Genomic DNA, 20,416 nt, shown 5'->3' on the forward strand with positions numbered 1-20,416 from the left:
ACAACAGATAACTTTGCATCATTCATTTCAATCATTCACTAGTCATAGCCTTGTGTATCAGCTTCCCCTTTCCCTCTTGTGTCTTGTTTGTAAAATGTTACATTTACAATGTAGTATTTATTACTTGTAGCTGTGTTAGTAATAAATATGTTTGGAACTTAAAAGTGAACTCGTTGGTGTTTTCTTGTGCTTGCATCTCAGTCACTTAACCTTAAAATATCAATACCCTCACAAAATCATAATTAATATTAATAACAATAATAATTCTAATTGACCTCTCTTGTGTGGCCAACAAGAAGGACTATTTCCTTATTATTATACATACTCTCATATGAGTTATGTCGCTGGACAAATAATTTCTTATTTGAATCACGCACAGTAAGAATTCATAATTCCCCTTTAAAATCATAAAACCAATTTTGCATGAATTCCTACAGGGGGTACCATCATTTAGGTCCCTCCAGAAGAAACCATGGGGACCATCCCCATGGTTCCTCAGGCCATCAGCTTTCTCCGCTGCCCAGTGCCCCAGAGTTTTGGCCGGCCAGACCATCAATGTTGCATGTTGTCATATTGTACACTTGCGTCCCAGCCACCTGCTCCTGTCACTTTTTTTTACCATTGAATATTTATCTCAGCACTCCGTGCACTCTTCACTTCTCTGCACTATTTGTATCCTGTTTACAGTTCACAGAAATAGTTTCACCTGTATGCAGTCATTCCCTGTGTACATTTACTGAAGATTGTTGTGTTGTTATTTTGTGTAAGTACAATGAGAGCCACTAAACTGGAGTCAAATTCCGTGTATGTGTAAACATACTTGGCCAATAAAGATGATTCTGATATACAGTACATTTTCATACATTATAATGCCAAAACCTACATACCACATTTGCATAGGCTTATGTCCTTATCATCACTTGTAGTTTTTCATTAAAGGTATACTATGCAGGATTTGTCGGCTGGTGTTTCTAAACACAGCATTCAATTATTCCCAGGGTCAATGAGTGAGAGAGAGAGAGCAAGAGAGAGAGCAGCAGTGGTAAAGCAAGCTAGAGAGTGAATGAAGAGAGCAAGCGGCGGTGGTGAGAACAAAACTGTGAATCAGATGAATAAAATATTATTTTCTAATTGTGGCGGTTACATTCTGAAGCATGAATAAACAGGCCCACACTTCTGCACAGCCCTGTGGGAAGGTGCAGTATTGCTGGATTTTGTGTGAATTCAGAGCTTCATCTTGCCCGCTGTGGCCTCTTTGCTCTGTGTGTGTGTAGCTCAGCCCTGCCCTCAGTCAAGCAGACACACAGACCTGCAGCTCCTTATACATCCATGACACAGAGACAGTGAGCAGAGTGGAGCAGAGGAGAGAGACGAGACAGTGATGTAACCTGGTCGCTACGAGTTAATAGAGTCTCACCTCACACCTGCGTGCTGTTATTGGCTGGGGGCTACACACTTGCCACCCAAATGTAGACACCCAGAAACGTCCAGAACACAGCAAAATAATATGAAAATAAGAAAATACATGCAGAGAGCAGGATCTCTTCAGATACATATACTGACACACTTGTAGCGGATCATAAGTGATGATGGAGAGGGATTACTTTTATATGAGTCTATACATTTTTTAATGAAAATCCTACATAGTATACCTTTAACTGTAACTCTACTTTTGGAATTGATACAGTATTTAATGCAGTACTCTCTCTTGAGGAGAGTAGGGTAAATGTTTGGTGGTCCACAGACCTGTTGAGGCTTTATAAACTTAGCCATGACTCAGCAGATGCCACAAAGACCCTCAGAGGTTATCTAGCAGCACGGTGCCTCTGTCCTCCTCCTCCTGATGGGACACTGTTAACCCGCCCACCACCCTCCTCTGTCTCTGACCACCAGCCCCCGCCCAACCCACTGCCAGTCAGCCAGCAGAGCCTCTGGCCACGTCTCAAAACTCCGCTTTGTACACAGCCGGACAGACGGTGGAGGTAGCCGAGCAGCTGCGGACCGAGGGGAGAAGAGCACCGCGGGGTGTGGGGACAGAGAGCACCGCGCACCGGCTCCGTGCCAGGCAGCACGACCTAAAGGTAAGATATTCCTGCTAAATTAATGGAAAAGAAATTAAACAACTAAACAATAACCGCACTGTTCAGGCTTTTCCTCTTCGGCCAGGACCGTTTTTCTTGTGTTCATGTTGGTGATTCGTGTTGTTAGTTTCCGTGGGGCCGGTGGGAAGCAGCCAGCGGGCGCATTTTGGGACAACGCATCAATAAATTCGTCCTCAAAAAATACAGACATGCAAGTGAATCTGCGGGTTGTTTGGTACCGTAACCTTCCCTAAGTTTCAAACAGTTTTACAGCACTGACCCCCCATGTAGACACAGGGGTATGAATGTCGTTTAGTACGGGTCCAGGCGGTGAAAATTAACCCAATGAATAGTTTTCTATATATTTTCTAACTGAAATATTTTTTAATCATAAAACAATGAAATTCCATATTTGCCGGAGACCTTATAGCCCTACGAAGTACTGCTGGGGTGTCCCAGTTTGAGGCTCAGTGACAACTTGTAATAGACCCTATAAAGGAGGGCAGGGTCATGGAGGTAATGTCACCACACGGCTCAGCATTATGGTTGAATTAAGTATCAAAATGTAATATTTTTGCCGACATTGGCATACACTGTATCTTAATACATCGCATTAATGTAAAATCAAGTTAAATATTCACATTGATGCTTGATGCAGTGAACTAATGTAGGCTATATTCCACTGTTAAGTATTTCTGTACATCAGGCAAGATTTTTCACACATACTCCCAGTCCACTGAAAGGCAACAAGTATTTAATAACTGTATAGCCCAGACCTGGTGACCTATACTTGTCCTATAAATAACAAAATAGTTACATGTTACTTTTCAACTTTATTTGGGAGACAGTTATCCAAACTTGTTCGTACTGTCATGAATCTAGAGCTGCAACAATTAGTTGATTAATCGCTTAGTTGCCAACTATTAAATTAATCTATTATCTATTTTGATAATCGATTAATCATTTGGAATCATTAAAAAAAAGTCCAAATTCTCTGATTCCAGCCTTTAAAATGGGAATTTTCTGATTTCTCTAGTCCTCTATAACAGTAAACTTCTTTGGGTTATGGACTATTGGTCGGGACAGTTGAAGACATTTGAGGATGTCTCCTTGGGCTTCAGTAAACCGTGATCAACATTTTTCACCATTTTCTGACATCTTTTGGACCAAACAATTAATGGATTAATCGAGAAAATAATTGTCGGATTAATTGACAATGAAAATAATCTTTTAGTTGCAGCCCTACATGAATCTTTACACTTAACTGATAAAAAAAGTCATTTCATATGTCAAAAAGGCTTTTTGCCATATTATGACACGTAGCATCATATAGTTAGTGCAGCTTTTTATTACCAACTACACTGCGAGGTGTTTAGCACAATTAAATAAAGATAGCTTTCAATCAGTTTGAGATTTCAGCTGTTGGAGGTTGTTGTTGAAGAAAACTGCCTGGCTGAGTGGTTTATTTATCCTCTGAACACCAATGACACTCATGGCTGCTCCATGCAGCTGCACAAAATCCTGAAACAACCCTGAGAAGCTTATTGGGTTAATGTTCCTTTATGGAGACAGCTGAGCACAACAAGCAGCTTTGCTCAGCATGTTTTTTGGTAACTGCATCTCAAAAATAAGCAGAACAACAAAAGCTTGGAGTATAACCTTTATACAGATGCAATATGCTATTCTGTCCTGCAGGTTGATATTTGTAACCCCACTATTTGTACCTTACTTTTTTTTTTTTTACCCAACTGACCAAAGTATTCTTTTTTCCCCCTTTTTTTTTCTCACAATTTGGAACAAGCAGTACCCACTGCACTGCAGTCCTTGTTGCTGCTAACCACCACTGTTGTTGTGATGTAGACAGTCACTTATATCCTACGATAGACATGAAGTCTCTGTTGTTACCAGATAAAACGTCACAATGTAGAGATATCCCGACCAACCAGCGCTAGTGTTGTTGTATAAAGGGCCTTAGACATGGACAGTGTGCAGTCGGCGCTTACAGACTGTGCATACAGTCATAAATTTCAGGCTGCAAGTAGACAAAAAGTCAATACAGACTCCCGCAAACATGTAAAATTTACATTACATGGACCCCACTCTGAAAAGTATACTTTAGGTAACTCCTAGTGTGTTTTTCTGATCTAAACACTTGCTGGAAGAACAAAAACATGATCCCTCACCAGCTTCCCACTGAACTCTGATAGTTGCATTCAATTGAACAACAAGCCAATCCCCAGCAATTGCCGAAAAGTGAAGCTGGGTCTGCAGTGAAGGGGATGTGCGTATTTCCGTGCACCACATGGGCACTCCATTCACTGTGCCACCTTAACTGACATAAACTACTGATTAATTGGGGATACAATTTAAAATATTACGCTAAATGTTAACAGCTATACTGTATATGTTATCAGTATTGTACACTGTTGGCACAGGAGGAAGCTGTAAAAGTTTCTCAAAAGAAATACTCTTATAATGTTTTTGAATTTGTCAGAAAATCTTTCAAACCCTTTCAGAAACTTCTTTCTACATTTATGGTGGATTTAAAGGTACTTTAAGGTGTCATGAGGGCCCATATACGGTGCAGTACGTTTACATTCTCTATGACACTGTAGACTTTACAGCATGTTGGTATTATTAAAAGTATTATCTCGATGACATATATATGCCACACTGGCAGTTTTGCATGTGAGTTATTCAAATCATGCTCATGTTTGTACACACAGATGTGTACTGTGTCAGACTCTGTAACAATCGATAACAGAGGGACAAGAGGAGAAACTGCTGGATGCCATGGGCCAAATACAGCTAATTTCAGAGCAACTGCATTAGTGAGGATGGGAAGTGCTCCACTGTCGCAGTTCCATGTGTCACATGTATATGAAGCTGATTCAACCATTCAGTTTTGCTGTGTTGTGCAACATTAATCCTGGAGTGTATTTAGATTCACTTTAACTTCCTCCTGCTGGGCAGACTGTTAAACAATCCAACATGGTTTAGATTTCAGGGAAATAGAAAGTCATTTAAAACCTCCCATTACCTGAATCTAGTACCCGTGGATCACAGCCGCACCCTCGTAAAGAAATCCACTGATGAGGACTGGAACTGTGCTGCCGCAGACAAGAGACTGAGCCAGAAGTCTGAGACGCCCGATTGGCTGGAGTACTTTGGAAATGTTAAAGCATCAGTGTATTGAAAGCCAAGGAATTAGTAACTCAGGATGCATTTTTGATTATTTTGACCCGATTTAGAGTGTGTTGTAATCTCTGACTACTGAAGCTATGATGTGAGATGCTGTAAACTTAAATTACTGTGATTGGCTTAAATAAACCACTCAGTTGGATCAAGTAGGGATGAAATCATTCCAAAGAAGGAACAGGCCTTATGATTCACTGAAATCGCCTCTTTGTTTGCATCTTTGTTTCTCATAATGTTAACGTGACGTAAAGCTTTATAAGATTTAGTACAAATGTAACAAGTTGTGTCAGCGTTTTAGTTTGACTAGAGGGTTTACAACAAAATCACCCCCGGTTTTAAAATGTATAATAAGGGTGGATCCCTTTCTCCCAATGTATTTCAGTAAAGTTGCCAATGTATCAGTTGTTTGGAGATGAGAGGATGTGATGAGTTGAAACCTTTATGACAAGCTGATTGTTACAACAGTGGAGGCTTTTAAGTATGAATGAAAACTGGATTGTATGTGTGTTATGCTATATAGGAGAACTGGGACTGATAGGGGGGGAGTGAAGTAAAGAGAGAGGAGGAAGGATCTGTCATGATGTCTGTTGTTTACCTTTGTATCCTGAGGGTCTGAAGGTGAGGAGCTCATGTCGGGGCTTGTTCAATAAGCACAACAGATTACTGTTCGCTTGCATGGATCACCTCAGCTGTGATGTTGGTCTCCCACTGGAGGCTTAGAAGGACAGTCCTCTACAGCACTGTGTTTCTTTCTTCCTTTTACTCTTTTTTCATTTCAGAGTTTTGCAGTGAATTCATTTAGAGGCTGTGATAGACCACTGAGTAGGTGTGGTGGGTGTCCCCGCTTCCAGTCTAACCCTAAAGGAATTTCTGTTTTAGTGGAGAATTGTATCCTCCAATGATGGTTTAAGCTCTATCCACCCTGAAACTGTGTGGATAAAAACTTATAACCTAAAAAGTTCTATCTTATAAAAAAAACACTGATAATGTAAAGCAGTAATAACTGATCACTGCAGGCTAGATATGGAAAAACATCAAGGCATGGGAACATCATGATTAGATTATTCTTGACTATAAATTTTCTTTCTGTGACGCACACACTCAGCTGCATCTACGCACACTGTTCTTTTTTCCACATGTGCCACATGTGGATGGAGATCCTTTGGGTTAAATTCAGTACATATCATTCTTCAGGCTCTTTCTCTTCAGCTCACCTACACGTGTACGTTACCAGGTGATAAAACTGAAAGCATTCACATTGTAAACTGCAGGGGTGATAAACCCTCCTACATTTAAGAACAGGGGAGAGAGCAGAGTTTAAGTTCATGCCACGGTGTTTCATTGGATGGTTCCCAACCAGTAAACAAAAGTATGCAAAGAGAGTTGCTCTACAATTAGATATTAAAAAAAATAAAAGGAGCTCTGACATAGAAATACTCAATATATTAACTTAAACCACATTATCTAAAAGTTTTTAGCCATGCTAGTTGCATGGTTCTAGGAGCGACAATCATCAGCCTCAACTTTTTCAAAAGCAAACTTTATCAGATCATTAACTTGAAGTTAAATATATGGGTCAATGACAAATAAGCCTTTTAAAAATGTTTTTTTTATAAAACGTTAAAAATGTACAGAATACATTTATTTGATGTTGGAAGAGTGTGTTTAAACAAGTCTTAATGGTTGCACAACATTTACAGGACTTTAGTTCAGTTTTAGACTGTATTTGCAATTTCACCAGACGAAAAATGTCAGGTGGCACAACCAAAGGTTTTTTGAAAAAAAAACACACTTCCTTCTTTTTTTTTTAAAGTAATTTTTTAGCAAGTATACCTGAGAGTGTCTACTCTGCCTAAAACATTACTATTTTGTAGTTGAGCTGAGCATTAAAAGTAACTTATGGATTCTTGATTGTAAGGGGCGGGTATTTTGGTTTTCCAACATCCAACTTTAGATTTAAAATGTGAATAAATACTTTAGAAATTTAAAAAGTATATTGTTGTATAGAATGATTGTTTACATCACAATTTACAAACATTTGTTCACATCAATCTCCCATGTCTTGGTATAAATTAATATTTTACCTGGTTGCACCACCTGACAATGTGGTTGCCCCGCCTGACCAGATTCATAATAATAACGTAACAACAACAAATAATGAATAATTGCATTTTTATTTCACAGAATAAAAAATCCCAGGTGTCTTGGGTCTGTTCAAGTATAAATTGGTAAATATAAAAACTTGTTATAACTTTCTAAACTGTACTAAACAGATAAGAAACAACATTGTTTGGGCAACATTATATACAAAAACTACATTTCATATTCAGTAGAAACTGCTACAGATAAAAACTGGTTTTCAATTCATTTAAGTAAACTGTACTAAACTGATGAGAAAGAACATTGTTTTAGCAACATTACATGACAATTGCATTACATTACATTGATCAAGTGACTCAGGTGCCACTGCAATGGGAGTTGTGTCCAGCGATTCTGGTGTAAAATTCAAGATCTCCTCCATAGCCCTTTTCCTTTCCCTGCTATTTCTTTGTTTTTGCTTCCACTGTTTCCTGACTTTATCCTGTTCTGCTCTGGACAGCTAGCTGATTGGGGGCTTCACATTTTTTCCCTCTCTCCTCCTCTTTTGATAACTATAAAAACATAAACACTAAGGTTAACTGAAATGTTCTAATTTTAAGTCTGACTGACTGCTGTACAAAATTAACAAATGCACAAAAGCTGTGGCTTATCTACATGTATTACCTTTCTTTCCTTTTTACATTACATTACATTTTTCATTTAGCAGATGCTTTTATCCAAAACGACATACATATGAGACTGATACAACACAAGCAAGGATCTAGTCAGGAGACAACAACACCAGTAAGTGCCATAAAGCTTAAGTTTGGGCCCGATAGGACATAGATACCAACAGGCAGTGCAACAAGGCAATGATTAGAGTACATAGAGTGCATAGAAGCATGTTTTGTTTTGTTTTTCTCTCCCTACAGTTCATCAAGTGCAGAGGTGTTTGCAAAAAAGCTTGGTCTTTAGTCTTTTCTTAAAGATTGAGAGGGACTCTGCAGATCCACCACCAGGGAACTACAGAGGAGAAGAGTCTAGCTTGTGACTTAGGGACCTGTTGTGGTACCAGACGCCTTTCGTTGGCAGAGCATGGTGGGTGGGAGGGAGCGTAGACCTGAATGAGGGAGTTCAGGTAGGCAGGAGGTTTTGCAAGTGCGTGTCAGGGTTTTGAATTTGATGCGGACAGCAACTGGGAGCCAGTGGAAGGATATCAACAGCGGGGTGCTGTTTTGGGCTGATTGAAGACCAGACGCGCTGCCGCGTTCTGGATCATCTGCAGAGGTTTAAGTGTACATGTAGGGAGGCCTGCCAGTAAGGAGTTGCAGTAGTCGATGTGTGATATAACGAGAGCCTGTACCAGGAGTTGTGCTGCATGCTCAGGCAGGTGGGGTCTGATCTTCCTGATGATGTACAGGGCGAATCAACACAATCAAGCGACTGAGGCCACATGAACCTTAAAGGTTAGTTGGTCATCAATCATGACTACCAAGTTTCAGGCAGACTTTGTGGGCATGAGTTGGGTTGATTCGAGCTGGATGCTGATGTTTTGTTGTATGAAAGGACTGGCTGGCATGACAAGAAGCTCGGTCTTAGAGAGGTTAAGCTGAAGGTGGCGTTCTTTCATCCATGCTGATATATCGGCAAGGCATGAAAAGATACTAGCGGGGACGGTGTGGTCTTCCAGTGGGAATGACAGGAAGAGCTGGGTGTCGTCAGTATAGCAATGGTGTGAGAAACCATGGGAGTGGATGATTGCGCCAAGTGAGGCGGTGTATAATGAGAAGAGAAGGGGACCAAAAACTGACCCTTGAGGAACACCTGTGGATGAGCTGTGCAGTTTGGACATTTCTCCATTCCAAGATGCTCTATAATATCTCCCTGACAGGTAGGACATGAACCAGCGGAGGGCAGATCCTGAGATACCAAGCTCAGTGAGTGTGGAGAGGAAGGGTTGGTGGTTAACTGTACCAAAGGCAGCTGACAGATCCAGCAGCAATAGAGCTTAGGACTGACCGGCAGCTCTAGCTGAGCACAGTGATTCCATAACCAACAGTAGTGCAGTCTCGGTAGAGTAACCCTGTTTAAAGCCGGACTGATTTGGGTCATACAGGTTGTTGGCAGAGAGGAATTCAGAGACTTGATTAAAGACTGTGCACTCAAGTGCTTCTGACAGGAAGGGCAGGAGTGAAACCGGTCTGTAGTTTTCAACCTGAGCTGGGTTGAGTGTAGGTTTTTTGAGCAGAGGGGTGACTCGAGCTTGCTTAGAGGCGGTGGGGAAAACACCAATTGTAAGTGAGGAGTTGATGATGTGTGTGACCGCGGAGTTAAGTGCGGGGGAAATATTCTGAAGCAGGTTGGATGGTATTGGGTCCAGTGGACAGGTAGTGGGACGAGAGTTTAGAAGAAGTTTGGAGACTTCCTCGTTGGTCATAGGGGAGAATGAGGACAGTGTGGCCCTGTTAGTTGGCAGCTGTAGACTGGGTTGGTCAGGCTCAGTGAACTGGTTATTGATAGCAGAGACCTTGTCAGTTTTTGCAAGATATCTTTCTCTTGCAGCTGGATCATTTTTAATGCGCTCCCTGTGGCGTGCCGCTTTTTCTTTGCTTGATAGTGGCATCTAAAATCATTGAAAGGGATATTTTAAAAATGTAATAATATATATATACACAGTGTAATATTAATGTACATTTAATAAATATATTTAATATCTTTAATAAAAAATATTATATAGTGTGTATATATAGTGTGTAGTAACTATTAATGTACATTTAATTAATATCTTTAATGACATACATTTGTATATCTCAGTTTAACATGTTTATTTAATCAAGAAAGGACATTCTTTCTGGTTGCGCCACCTGACATTTTCTATTATTTCCCAATTATTCAGGCATCTACTTGGACACCTATTTAACCTTTTGACTTTGCTAGCTAGTTCATTCATTCATTTTTACAATACAATAAAGAGTTTTAGATTAAAACAACTTTTTCTTGGTTTTATATTGGTTGTACCTGACATGTAAACAGTACAAGTCTAACTATGAAGAGAAAATAGCTATTTTTTTGCAATATATGAGAGAAATTTACATACCTTTCATTCATCAGTCAAGGTCATTTGGGATCCTTTAGATGATGCAATATCCTGTTTACTCATCTCTCTATTCAATTCAAAATAAAAGTTGTATGAATGCAGTTGCGCCACCCTGACATTTCAGATATGCAGATTTCCAGACAAAGTTGTTTTTAATATTCCAAACAATTTAAGAACAATTAAACTATTAAACTTTGTTTATTTGAAAGGTTTTCAATATAAAATTATGCCCCCATATTAATGTTATATTAATTCATATTTTAAATTACATATTTAATACATTTCATATAGTGTTAACTTGCTCAGACGGTTGTGCCACCTGACATTTTGAGGGTTTGAGATGGAAAAACGTAAAATATATATAATTTATATGATAAACTGGAAATATGTTCAAATTAAATAGGTTTCATAGAATAAAATGATGCTTATTATGAATCATTTAAAATTATTTAAAACCAAAGTAGTGCCCTCGGACACAAAAATCTGCATGTCACGTCATTGACCCATATATATTTAAAATACTGATATATATATATACAAGTTTCAATGTATTTATTTGTAAAACTGTTTTACATTTGTTCAAATGGTTTAGTATTTTTTTTGTGGAGTGGACAATGCATTTTTGAACACCATAAATTACTCACAAATTATAATACACTTTTGTTTTTTATTTTTATATGATTGTCTCTCCATACCCATCACTTACATTGTAAGTGCATTATGAAGGGATCTTCTAATGGTCGGTATGAACAGGAGGAATGATTACACCAAGAAAACCCTGTTTCAGTGTTCATTTGGGAACCTGACTGTTGTTTTAAGACAGACTTGAAAAATTGTGAACCTGTTCTTTAAGTATCACAGAAACACTAGTGTGGTTGTAGATTCTTGTTACTCCCTACTTTCAACAGAGCATCCAGAAGTGAAGATCATTTCTGATACACTTCTTTTAAAAAATAGCCAAAATAAATAAAGACATTTGAAGCTAATAGTGCAAATATTACATGTATTAAAATGCTAATTAAACCTTGTCTACAAAGACACCTACAGTGCTACATAATGTTTTTATGGACATTTCAATATTGTTTTGCTATTAAAAAGAATTTTATGAACTTTGTATCAAACATTTTTGCCTATTTTGACTTTTCCATTTGCCTCAAAGGAAAACAGATCAAGTATTCCAACTTACAGTGGGTGAAGTGGTAACATAAGTTTTCAATTTTGGTTGAAGAATTCCTTTAAAAAGGTTTTGGTTACAGTATCATATGTTTTTCAAAATATTAAGACCACATTTTCTTCTTCTTCTTTCGGCTGTTCCCATTAAGGGTCACCATAGCAGATCATCTGTTTCTATCTCTTCCTGTCCTCTGCATCTACCTGTCGCACCAACCACCCGCATGTCTTCCCTCACCATATCCATGAACCTCCTCTTTGGTCTTCCTCTTTTCTTCTTGCCTGGCAGCTCCATCTTCAGCATCCTTCTCCCAATATAACCAGCATATCTCCTCCGCACATGTCCAAACCATCTTAATCTCACCTCTCTAGCTATGTCTTCAAACCGTCCCACCTGAGCTGTCCCTGTAATATACTCATTCCTAATCCTGTCCATCCTCGACACTCCCAACAAAAATCTTAGCATCTTCAAGTCTGCCACCTGCAGCTCCGCCTCCAAACCATACAACATATAAATATATTAATGTGTTTGTTTTATCCAGGAGGGAACAGCGATAGGTTAAAACAGTAGTCTGAGCATGCATTAATAATTGATACAGGTAGAGGAAGCTGCTCAAATTTAAAAATAGTGTTGAATAACAAACATCAAAATTCCATATCAGGCACATTGTATATATATCATGTTTTCCAAAAAAATGGTTTGATTTGGCTGCCATGCTTTTTTAATCAATACATTTTAAAATATTTTTTTCGTCCAAGGTCAAAAATGAACCATCACACTCTACTTTTTAAATGGTGTCAGAAATATATGATTTATCAGAATTTTAAAACATAAAAATCACCAAATATAAAAATCATCAAAGTTGGAGTTGTAAGGCTTAATCAGACTATGATGTCCTGTTGACTCTCTCACTCTCGGGTTTATCATTGAAAGCTTGAAGTGCCTCCTGCGTCCCATACAATATAGTAGATGACAAGAGCTTTTATTAAACTAATGGACTTTGTAACTTAACAGGATATAACAAGTACTGTGTAAATACTGCACTTCCTTCCAGGAATTAGTAAGAAATGAATAGATGAAAACTGCTTATCATTTATTTGCAGATGATATCCTCTTTTCATTTAAACCTAGTGAGACTTTTAGGTTATCTAGGCTCCTTCACTGTACAAACACTGTTAGGGACTGGACGGCAGAAACTTTTATACAGCTTGATGCTGATAGAATGGAAGTTCTGATTGTTCACCAGAAACGTTGTTTAGGGGTAATATTTGATCAATCCTCATTGATCGACACCCATGTTAAGCAGCTGATTAGATCTTGTTTTTTCCACTTAAGAAATAGTAGAAAACTCAGATCTGTGGTTTCAACTGCTGAACTAGAGATGCTTATACATGCCTTTATCTTATCTCGCATTGACTACTGTAACACACTTTTCTCCTCACTTAGTATGTCTGACAATCCAGAATGCTGCTACAAGACGACTCACTAGGTCAAACAAGCGATCTCATATTACCCCTATACTTAAATCTCTTCACTGGCTCCCTGTTGCATATAGGATCCAGTTTTAAATTCTCATTCTCACTTACGGAGCGTTGCATGGTGAGGCTTCTGCATAGGTGGCTGATCTACTACACCCTTACTCATCAGCTCACTCTCTTAGGTCAAATATGCTAAACTTGCTGTCTGTCCTACATACCCTTCTTAAGACCCGTGGTGATCGAGCTTTTGGGCTGTGGCACATGAACTATAGAATACTCTGCCTGGTTACTCAGCAACCAGTATGTAGCGGATCATCATTTTATGTTTTTTATTGTGTTTTTTTATTGTGTCGTGGTTTTATTTTGTTGTGTACTTTGTGTTTTAGTTTTGCACTTTCTTATCACATGTCTTTGATGTTCACTTCATCTACTATGTTCTCTTCCTCACTTTTTATTTTGTTTTATACCTTGTAATGATAAGCGCTGTACAAATAAAATTTAATAACTTACTTACTTACGCATGTAGGGAATTGGTTTTATAACCTGAAGAACAAAGTCATACCTAGAGTGGTTACAATTACATTGCGCAAGTGCAATAGAGTGCTCATTGTCTTTCAGATCGGATGACAGAGGGAGTCAACATGTGGGATGCTTAGTCATCTCTCCCTTCGTGCCACATCTTCCTTCCTTCTCTTACTGTATCTAGTTAGAGTTTCCTGCAAATCAAGCCCTTGCTGACATTCATGACTGTAGAGCAATTTTCATGCAAACTGATACTGATATACTTCTTCAAAGAATGTAGGGTGCCAGGAATTGGTCATGTGCAGAGATAGGACAAGCCTATTTTAGAAAAATGTAGCTCCTTCTGTGTGAGGATTTTGTGTGCGGCTGTGTGAGTGTGTTGGTGTTAAGGAAGTTCATACAGTAGGTGACACCTGAAGATGGTAGAGAATGGGAAAGGATACTGTTGACAAAAGCTGAGGCTCATAACAATAATGTTTGCTGATGTTTGCTGTCAGTTGCATGATAGTAAAGCAAATACTGCTGGTTCTGGGAGAAAAGAGCCAGGCTGCAGGTTGGCAGCAACCAAGACCCAGCAGTGACCTGCAACTGCATTGCGCCTGTCTTATACCTACAGTACTGCAATCACAGTGGGGGGCTCTGGGCTGCAAAGCTAGGTCTCATTCACAACAAATAGCAGCTGTCGCTGTCCCAGCTCATGAGTCTGTGTGAATGTTCCATTATGCTAGTAGCAGCTAATGTAGCCTGGAGCTGCTAGCCTTAAGCAGAGATGAGCAGCAGGCTGCAGAGGTCTGCTAACTTCTCTTCTTTCTAACTCCATGCCCTTAGATTTTTTTTCTTTTTCTAACTTGTAGTCTTCAGACCCAACCAATGCTCACTCAAGTGACGTCACTAGAGACAATTTATCAAGCTTCACACAACTCCCTTTGGAGATGCAATAGGCTTTATACCGCTTTTTTCACATATGCAGCAGTACAGGCTGTTCATGGCTGTAGGGGCCTTGTTAAGAGGGGCAGCTGGATGGAAAATGCGAGCAGAGAGGACACAGTGTCACAGCATCACAGTCTGCATGGTGGAAAGCAACTGAAAGAGGGAGAGTTATAGGGGGCTAGACATGGCTTGATCCCCGCAATCAGCAGTGTGCTCAGAAAGATGCGAAAACTCATCGTATTTGTGCGAAGGATTAATTTCACAGGGAAATGGCTCTTTCATCCCTGTTCTCGCGGTAGTGTTTGCGTGGTCGCTATCACTTGTCAGAGGCGGTGAGTTACATGGTGGCCACATATCAGGGATTGAGTGCACATTACTTGAAACTCTGGCGTCACCAGTAAACACAGAAGTGTTAGTGTTGACCAGGAGGTGATGGAAGTAATGAAGCTGTCTCGCCACCAATTCTCCTCATAGAGGCTGCCGCTGTGAGCACCTGGCTTGCTCAGTGTCGGCCACCTGGCCAGAAAAATGGAGGGGGGGCTGAGAGGAGACAGACCCAGACGGAATCCTCAAGGGACGGGAAACCCTTGGCAACACCAGGTGGCTTGTTAGTGAAAAATTGGTACAATGGGGGTCAGGTGACACAGGGTCTCTGGTTTGTTGTTTTTTGAGGTAGCTGCCATGAACCAACAATGTCAGCAATTTGTTTCATCGGTCTCCCAGGTACGTTCATGAACACCTGACTCTGAATCGCCCTGGGGATGAATACAATTACTAAATTTGATTTAATTGAAAACTCAAAACTAAGGGTAATGGAGATTTTGATTTTTTAGTTCCCAGGCTCTGGAACAGCCTTTCTGTAAACGGTCAGCAATGTGGACTGTTTCTTGTACAGACAGGTCTTTCTTTAATATTGTGTCTGCTGTCTCAGTTTGTTAGTTGGTCATATGCTCTGTTTTCATCAATTTGTAAAGCAATTTGTGAAGCTTGCTCTAGGCAAGTGCCACATAAATAAACTTTACTTATTTAAACTGCTTCCGATACTGTTAGTAGATATCGTTGCTTTTGGCTCAACAACCTTTAATCCTTGCAACAAAGGCCACTTTTTGCAGGACTTTGATGATTTGGATACTACTCTTTTAGGACGAAATTTGCTAAGAGGTGATTTGCTAGGAAACTTGTACATTTTTGGAACATTTCCTGTTCAACATATCAATTTCTCTCTCTCTCTCTCTCTCTCTCTCCTTCCATTCAACCCTCTCAATCACCCTCAGCTCTGTCTTTTCTGCAGCAACACAGCTTCACAGAGGAGAAAAGAAGAGAAAGATCCACATCAAGCACCACAGAGCTTCCAGTGATCCACAATCATGATGCCCCGTTGCAGAGTGAACCTCAGCACCATGATTTTCCTGGTGATCCTGCAGGGGGCAGCAGTGGTGCTGTTCTGCGGCTGGTATGTCCAGCTCAGCCCCTGCGGCTCCGCCCCATCCAACGGCAAAGTTCACGTGCTGCTGTTGTCGTCGTGGCGATCAGGCTCGTCCTTCTTGGGTCAGGTGTTCAGTCAACACCCATCTGTTTTCTATCTTATGGAGCCTGCTTGGCATGTGTGGACCAAACTGCAGAAGCCCAGTGCGCGGGCACTCCGAATGGCTGTGAGGGATCTACTACGTAGCATATTCCAGTGTGATTTTGCAGTGATGGAGGCCTACCTGCCAGAGCACCACAACGTGTCCTCCTTGTTCATGTGGAGTCACAGTAGAGCACTGTGCTCACCTCCAGCCTGTACTCTCACGCCACGCAACCAGATCAGCAACCAGACTCAATGCTTCCAGGCGTGTGATGCTAGGGGCCTTCTGGGGGTGGAGGAGGCCTGTGGTACTTACAGTCACGTGGTGTTAAAAGAAGTTCGATTTTTTGAACTGGAATCCCTCTACCCGCTCTTACAGGACCCAAGCCTAGACCTCCGCATCATCCATCTGGTTCGAGACCCACGGGCTGTTGTGCGGTCCAGAGAGGAGTCAGCCAAAGCTTTTGTCAGTGATAACGCAGTCGTCTTGGAGCAGAGGAGCATACCAGCAGCCGAGGTGCAGTATCAAGTCATGCAGGAGATCTGCCGTAGCCACGTGCGCATCAATGAGAGGGCCATACTGAAGCCCCCTCCCTTTCTAAAAGGCCGCTACAAAATGGTCCGCTATGAGGATGTGGCACGAAACCCCCTTGGGGAAATAACTGCCATGTATGACTTTGTAGGTCTGGACATGACCAGACAGCTGGAGGAATGGATCTACAAGGCGACCCATGGAAAAGGTAAAGGCTCCAAGAAAGAGGCCTTCAAAATCACTTCACGAAACGCTGCAGACGTCTCCCAGGCTTGGCGTACCGCGCTGCCACACAACAAGGTCAAGCGTATCCAGGAAGTGTGTAAGGGGGCTATGTCATTGCTCGGGTACAGGACAGTTAACAGTGAAAAAGAGCAGAAGAGACTTGACATTGATCTGCTGGTGCCACGCGAACCGTATCAGTTCAGCTGGTTACCAGCCAAAACAGAGCATCCCAGTAAAAGATAAAACATGAATGACAGAGACTTTGTCACAGAGACACTACTGTGGACTGAAGTCTATATTCTATACAGGCTTTATTGGTTGTATGGGTCTATAGTGAGTGCTATCACAGACTGATTCCTCAACTCAGGGAACACTGGTATGATGTCCAAGGTTAAAGCGATGATTTGTGATTAATACACACCTAACACTCAGTGAGAGGATTGTAGTGTGAAATTGACTATTCATCACCTGATGTTCAGAGCTGCACATCAGCTGTCATATCTGGCTTGTGTGTAAAACACAAGTTTTACAGTAATTATACTACTCTGGTTGGCACAACCCAGTCTTTACATCTAATATCAAAAGATTTTACAATTTGGGTGAGTTGCCGTTGTGAAGTATTCGTGGACCTACCACAAAAGCATGGCCACATTAATAAAACCAATAATTTGGTAGAAAACATAAGGAAGCTGACAGATAATTACATGGTCTGGACAAACAAACACAAGAATCTTTTGTTTGATATTTATATTTGATATTTTCATACTAGCACTGTATAGTTGCTTTCCACTTTGTGTGTACAGTTTGTGAATTGTGTGGGCCCATAATGGTGATAGAGTGCACTCTTGTCTGCACTAGGTGAACCTGGGCCTGGGTTTTGCATAGTGCAAGCATTCTAGTGGTGACAGGTAGTCAGAATATAGTCAGCAGTCCTGTGCTTGTGTAACACAAGATTCACAGCACATGTTTCAGTCTGAGACATCAGTGTGTAATGGAGCTGCTCCTATCAGTCAGTGATTATCAGAGAACTGATGTAAATTCACTCAATTTGAATCCACATTGCTTTAAGCTCGGCATCATGCCAGTGTCCCCTGAAGACCTGATCTATCCCAACAGGAGACTGTTGATCAGTGACGAAGCGAAGCCAGTCTGAGGCCAGTAATGTCACTGAGACAGGATGTTAGTTGACGTTATTTGGGGAGGACAGGAAGCATACTTAACATTGTTAGCCAAAACACTGAAAAGGTTTCACTTATATTTTTATGTCCTGAGTTAGAATCAGTGAAAGTACATTTGTGTATTAAAGCTCTACTAGGCAGAAATACACAAAGTGGGTCTAAAACTGAGACTATGTAGATACATCTTTCATTTTTCATCTTTCATCTTTCATTTCAGGTGTCAGTGTGGTCACTGTTGGAAAATAATATCATTAATCCAACAGGAAGTGACATATCAAAACTGAAGGTCAAATTTGATTGTGGAACCTTCATCTCATTGACCTAGTTATGTTTTGGCATCTGAAATGTCGAACAAAGTTAAAACATTTACCTCTTCCTCCTGCTTGTAGTGCAGTACCTCACTTACTGTGGCTTAGTTATTAAAATGGAGTCCGACATGATTGCTGTTCAGTAGTTGCATTAAGATGTTTACTCAAACTGGCTAACTGTAAATCTGCCTCCTGGAATCTCCCATTTATTTATGTCTGTTTACAGGAATTGTTCTTTTTTTATTGATTGATTAATAATTGATTAATTTTATTTTTCATACTTTAAATGCCTAGTGTTTTGAGTAGAGTACTTTGACAGTGATTAAGGATCAAAGCATTTAGTCAATAGTAGAACGTTAAATCATGTTGATTTACATCTTCAGAGCCAAATTAAAAAGACAACTTAACTACTGTTAGTAGTTAGTGTTCAGTTTCTTTGTGCTTTCTGTCAATATTGATCAATTATAGAAAAAAATATAGAAAAAAAGCATCAAAGCATCCCTAGGACTTGTCATATTATGAACATAATCATCCATTATTATTTTTCATGTGAAGCAGAACTGTTTAAACAATATATATTTTCCTGTTGTACTTTATTCTCAAACCCAAGCTGTGTCCCATTTGCACACTGCTGTATATACAAATACTACAAAGAATACACTACTATGTTGTACTGCAGAATATTCTCTGTGGGCAGTTAGTATACAATCAGTTTTGTAAAGCTACTGCCACTTTCAAATTTACAAACTTAAAGCTGCAACAATACATATTTTTATATTACCAATAAATAGTAAATTACTATGTGTAATATGAAAGGGGTCATTCATAGAGACAAACCCACAGAGAGTTATGCAGTTCCCTTAGCTTTATGTGGCATTTTACTATCTTTAAGCTCCTTAGTTTAGTTCAATAACACAGCTTTAACAAAGAGAAAGCAAAATATTTTTCTAAGGAAACAAAAAGGTTTTTTGAGACACATCCGGAGCTGTCTCCACACTTTTCATTTTTATGTCTAAATTTATTCCAGTCATGAGTTGCTCTTCTGTTTATGAGTTCATCAGAACTACATTCATAAAACAAGCATATTTGATATGCACATTTACAGCTTTGCGTATCCTCATTGTATCCGTTTTTCATTGTGAGCTTACTGTACATTCAAATCCTAGATAAAAGTAGCATTGTGGTATAGAGCTGGGACACCGGGACGGTTTAGTTTTAGTGGTGCAGGAAATTAAAAACAGGTCCTTATTGGGGTGGAGCCACAGAGCAGCTAGCATGGCAACATGTACAATGTGATTCTAATAAGAAAAGAGCATCTAAAGAGAAATTCCACCCTAAAGGACTGTTGTAACATAGCTCATCAGAAATACAATACCACAATATCCTGAAATTAAACAGTGTAAGGTGGATTATTCCTTTACCATCACTGCCATTTGACATTTGCTCAAGTTAGCACCAGCACTTGAATTGGCTCGATCAGCTGTGATGATAGGGTCCTGTTGAAGTAAAATGATAGTTCAACATGTCACAGTGTGCTTTGAAAGCGTAACTGTCAGTAAGACTTAACATTGCTGAAGATGAGGGTCTGTGTTGCTGTGCTCTGTGTGTCTGCCAGAGACTTCTGCAGCATGTGGAACAGAGTGTTCACTGAGTACACTATGTTCTGTCAGTGTGTGTGTGTGTGTGTGTGTGTGTGTGTGTGTGTGTGTGTGTGAGGGAGAGGGAGAGTGCATGTACACAGATGCTTATGGATTTTCCGACAGAGGATTATATTGCATGCTGTCCTGTCAGGTATTCCACTCTTTGCATTAATCAGTATGTGTTTAGCTCTGTGTGTTCTGACAAAAGTGTTGAAAAGAGAGAAGTGAACTGAGCACTGTGTTCTTCTATCAGTGCTTAACAGGCTATTGTTTGATATCAGTCATCTTAGAGAGGGTTTTCCCCTTTATCGCTCCTTATCACTCAATTTTCTATCCATGTTGATAGTGTATCACCAGCAATAAAAAATAAAAATAAGACTCAATGTCCCCACTTTGAACTACCAATTTTA

At 40.0% G+C, this 20,416-nt stretch overlaps 1 protein-coding gene and 1 long non-coding RNA gene across 2 annotated transcripts; one reads left to right on the forward strand and one right to left on the reverse strand.

The window, feature by feature from the left end:
• Window positions 1–1,794: 1,794 nt before the first annotated feature.
• Window positions 1,795–20,416, forward strand: chst6 (carbohydrate sulfotransferase 6). The gene is made up of 2 exons (XM_067588997.1): window positions 1,795–2,081; window positions 15,831–20,416. The coding sequence occupies exon 2, from the start codon at window positions 15,924–15,926 to the stop codon at window positions 17,121–17,123; it is 1,200 nt and encodes a 399-aa protein (XP_067445098.1). The 5' UTR covers window positions 1,795–2,081; window positions 15,831–15,923; the 3' UTR covers window positions 17,124–20,416.
• LOC137183804 (uncharacterized) lies at window positions 7,435–9,982 on the reverse strand. The gene is made up of 2 exons (XR_010928537.1): window positions 9,886–9,982; window positions 7,435–7,930 (listed from the first exon to the last, which is right to left on the reverse strand). It is a non-coding gene; the product is annotated as an uncharacterized lncRNA (long non-coding RNA).

This window comes from Thunnus thynnus, chromosome 5 (assembly GCF_963924715.1).
Source record: "Thunnus thynnus chromosome 5, fThuThy2.1, whole genome shotgun sequence".
NCBI lineage: Eukaryota > Metazoa > Chordata > Actinopteri > Scombriformes > Scombridae > Thunnus > Thunnus thynnus.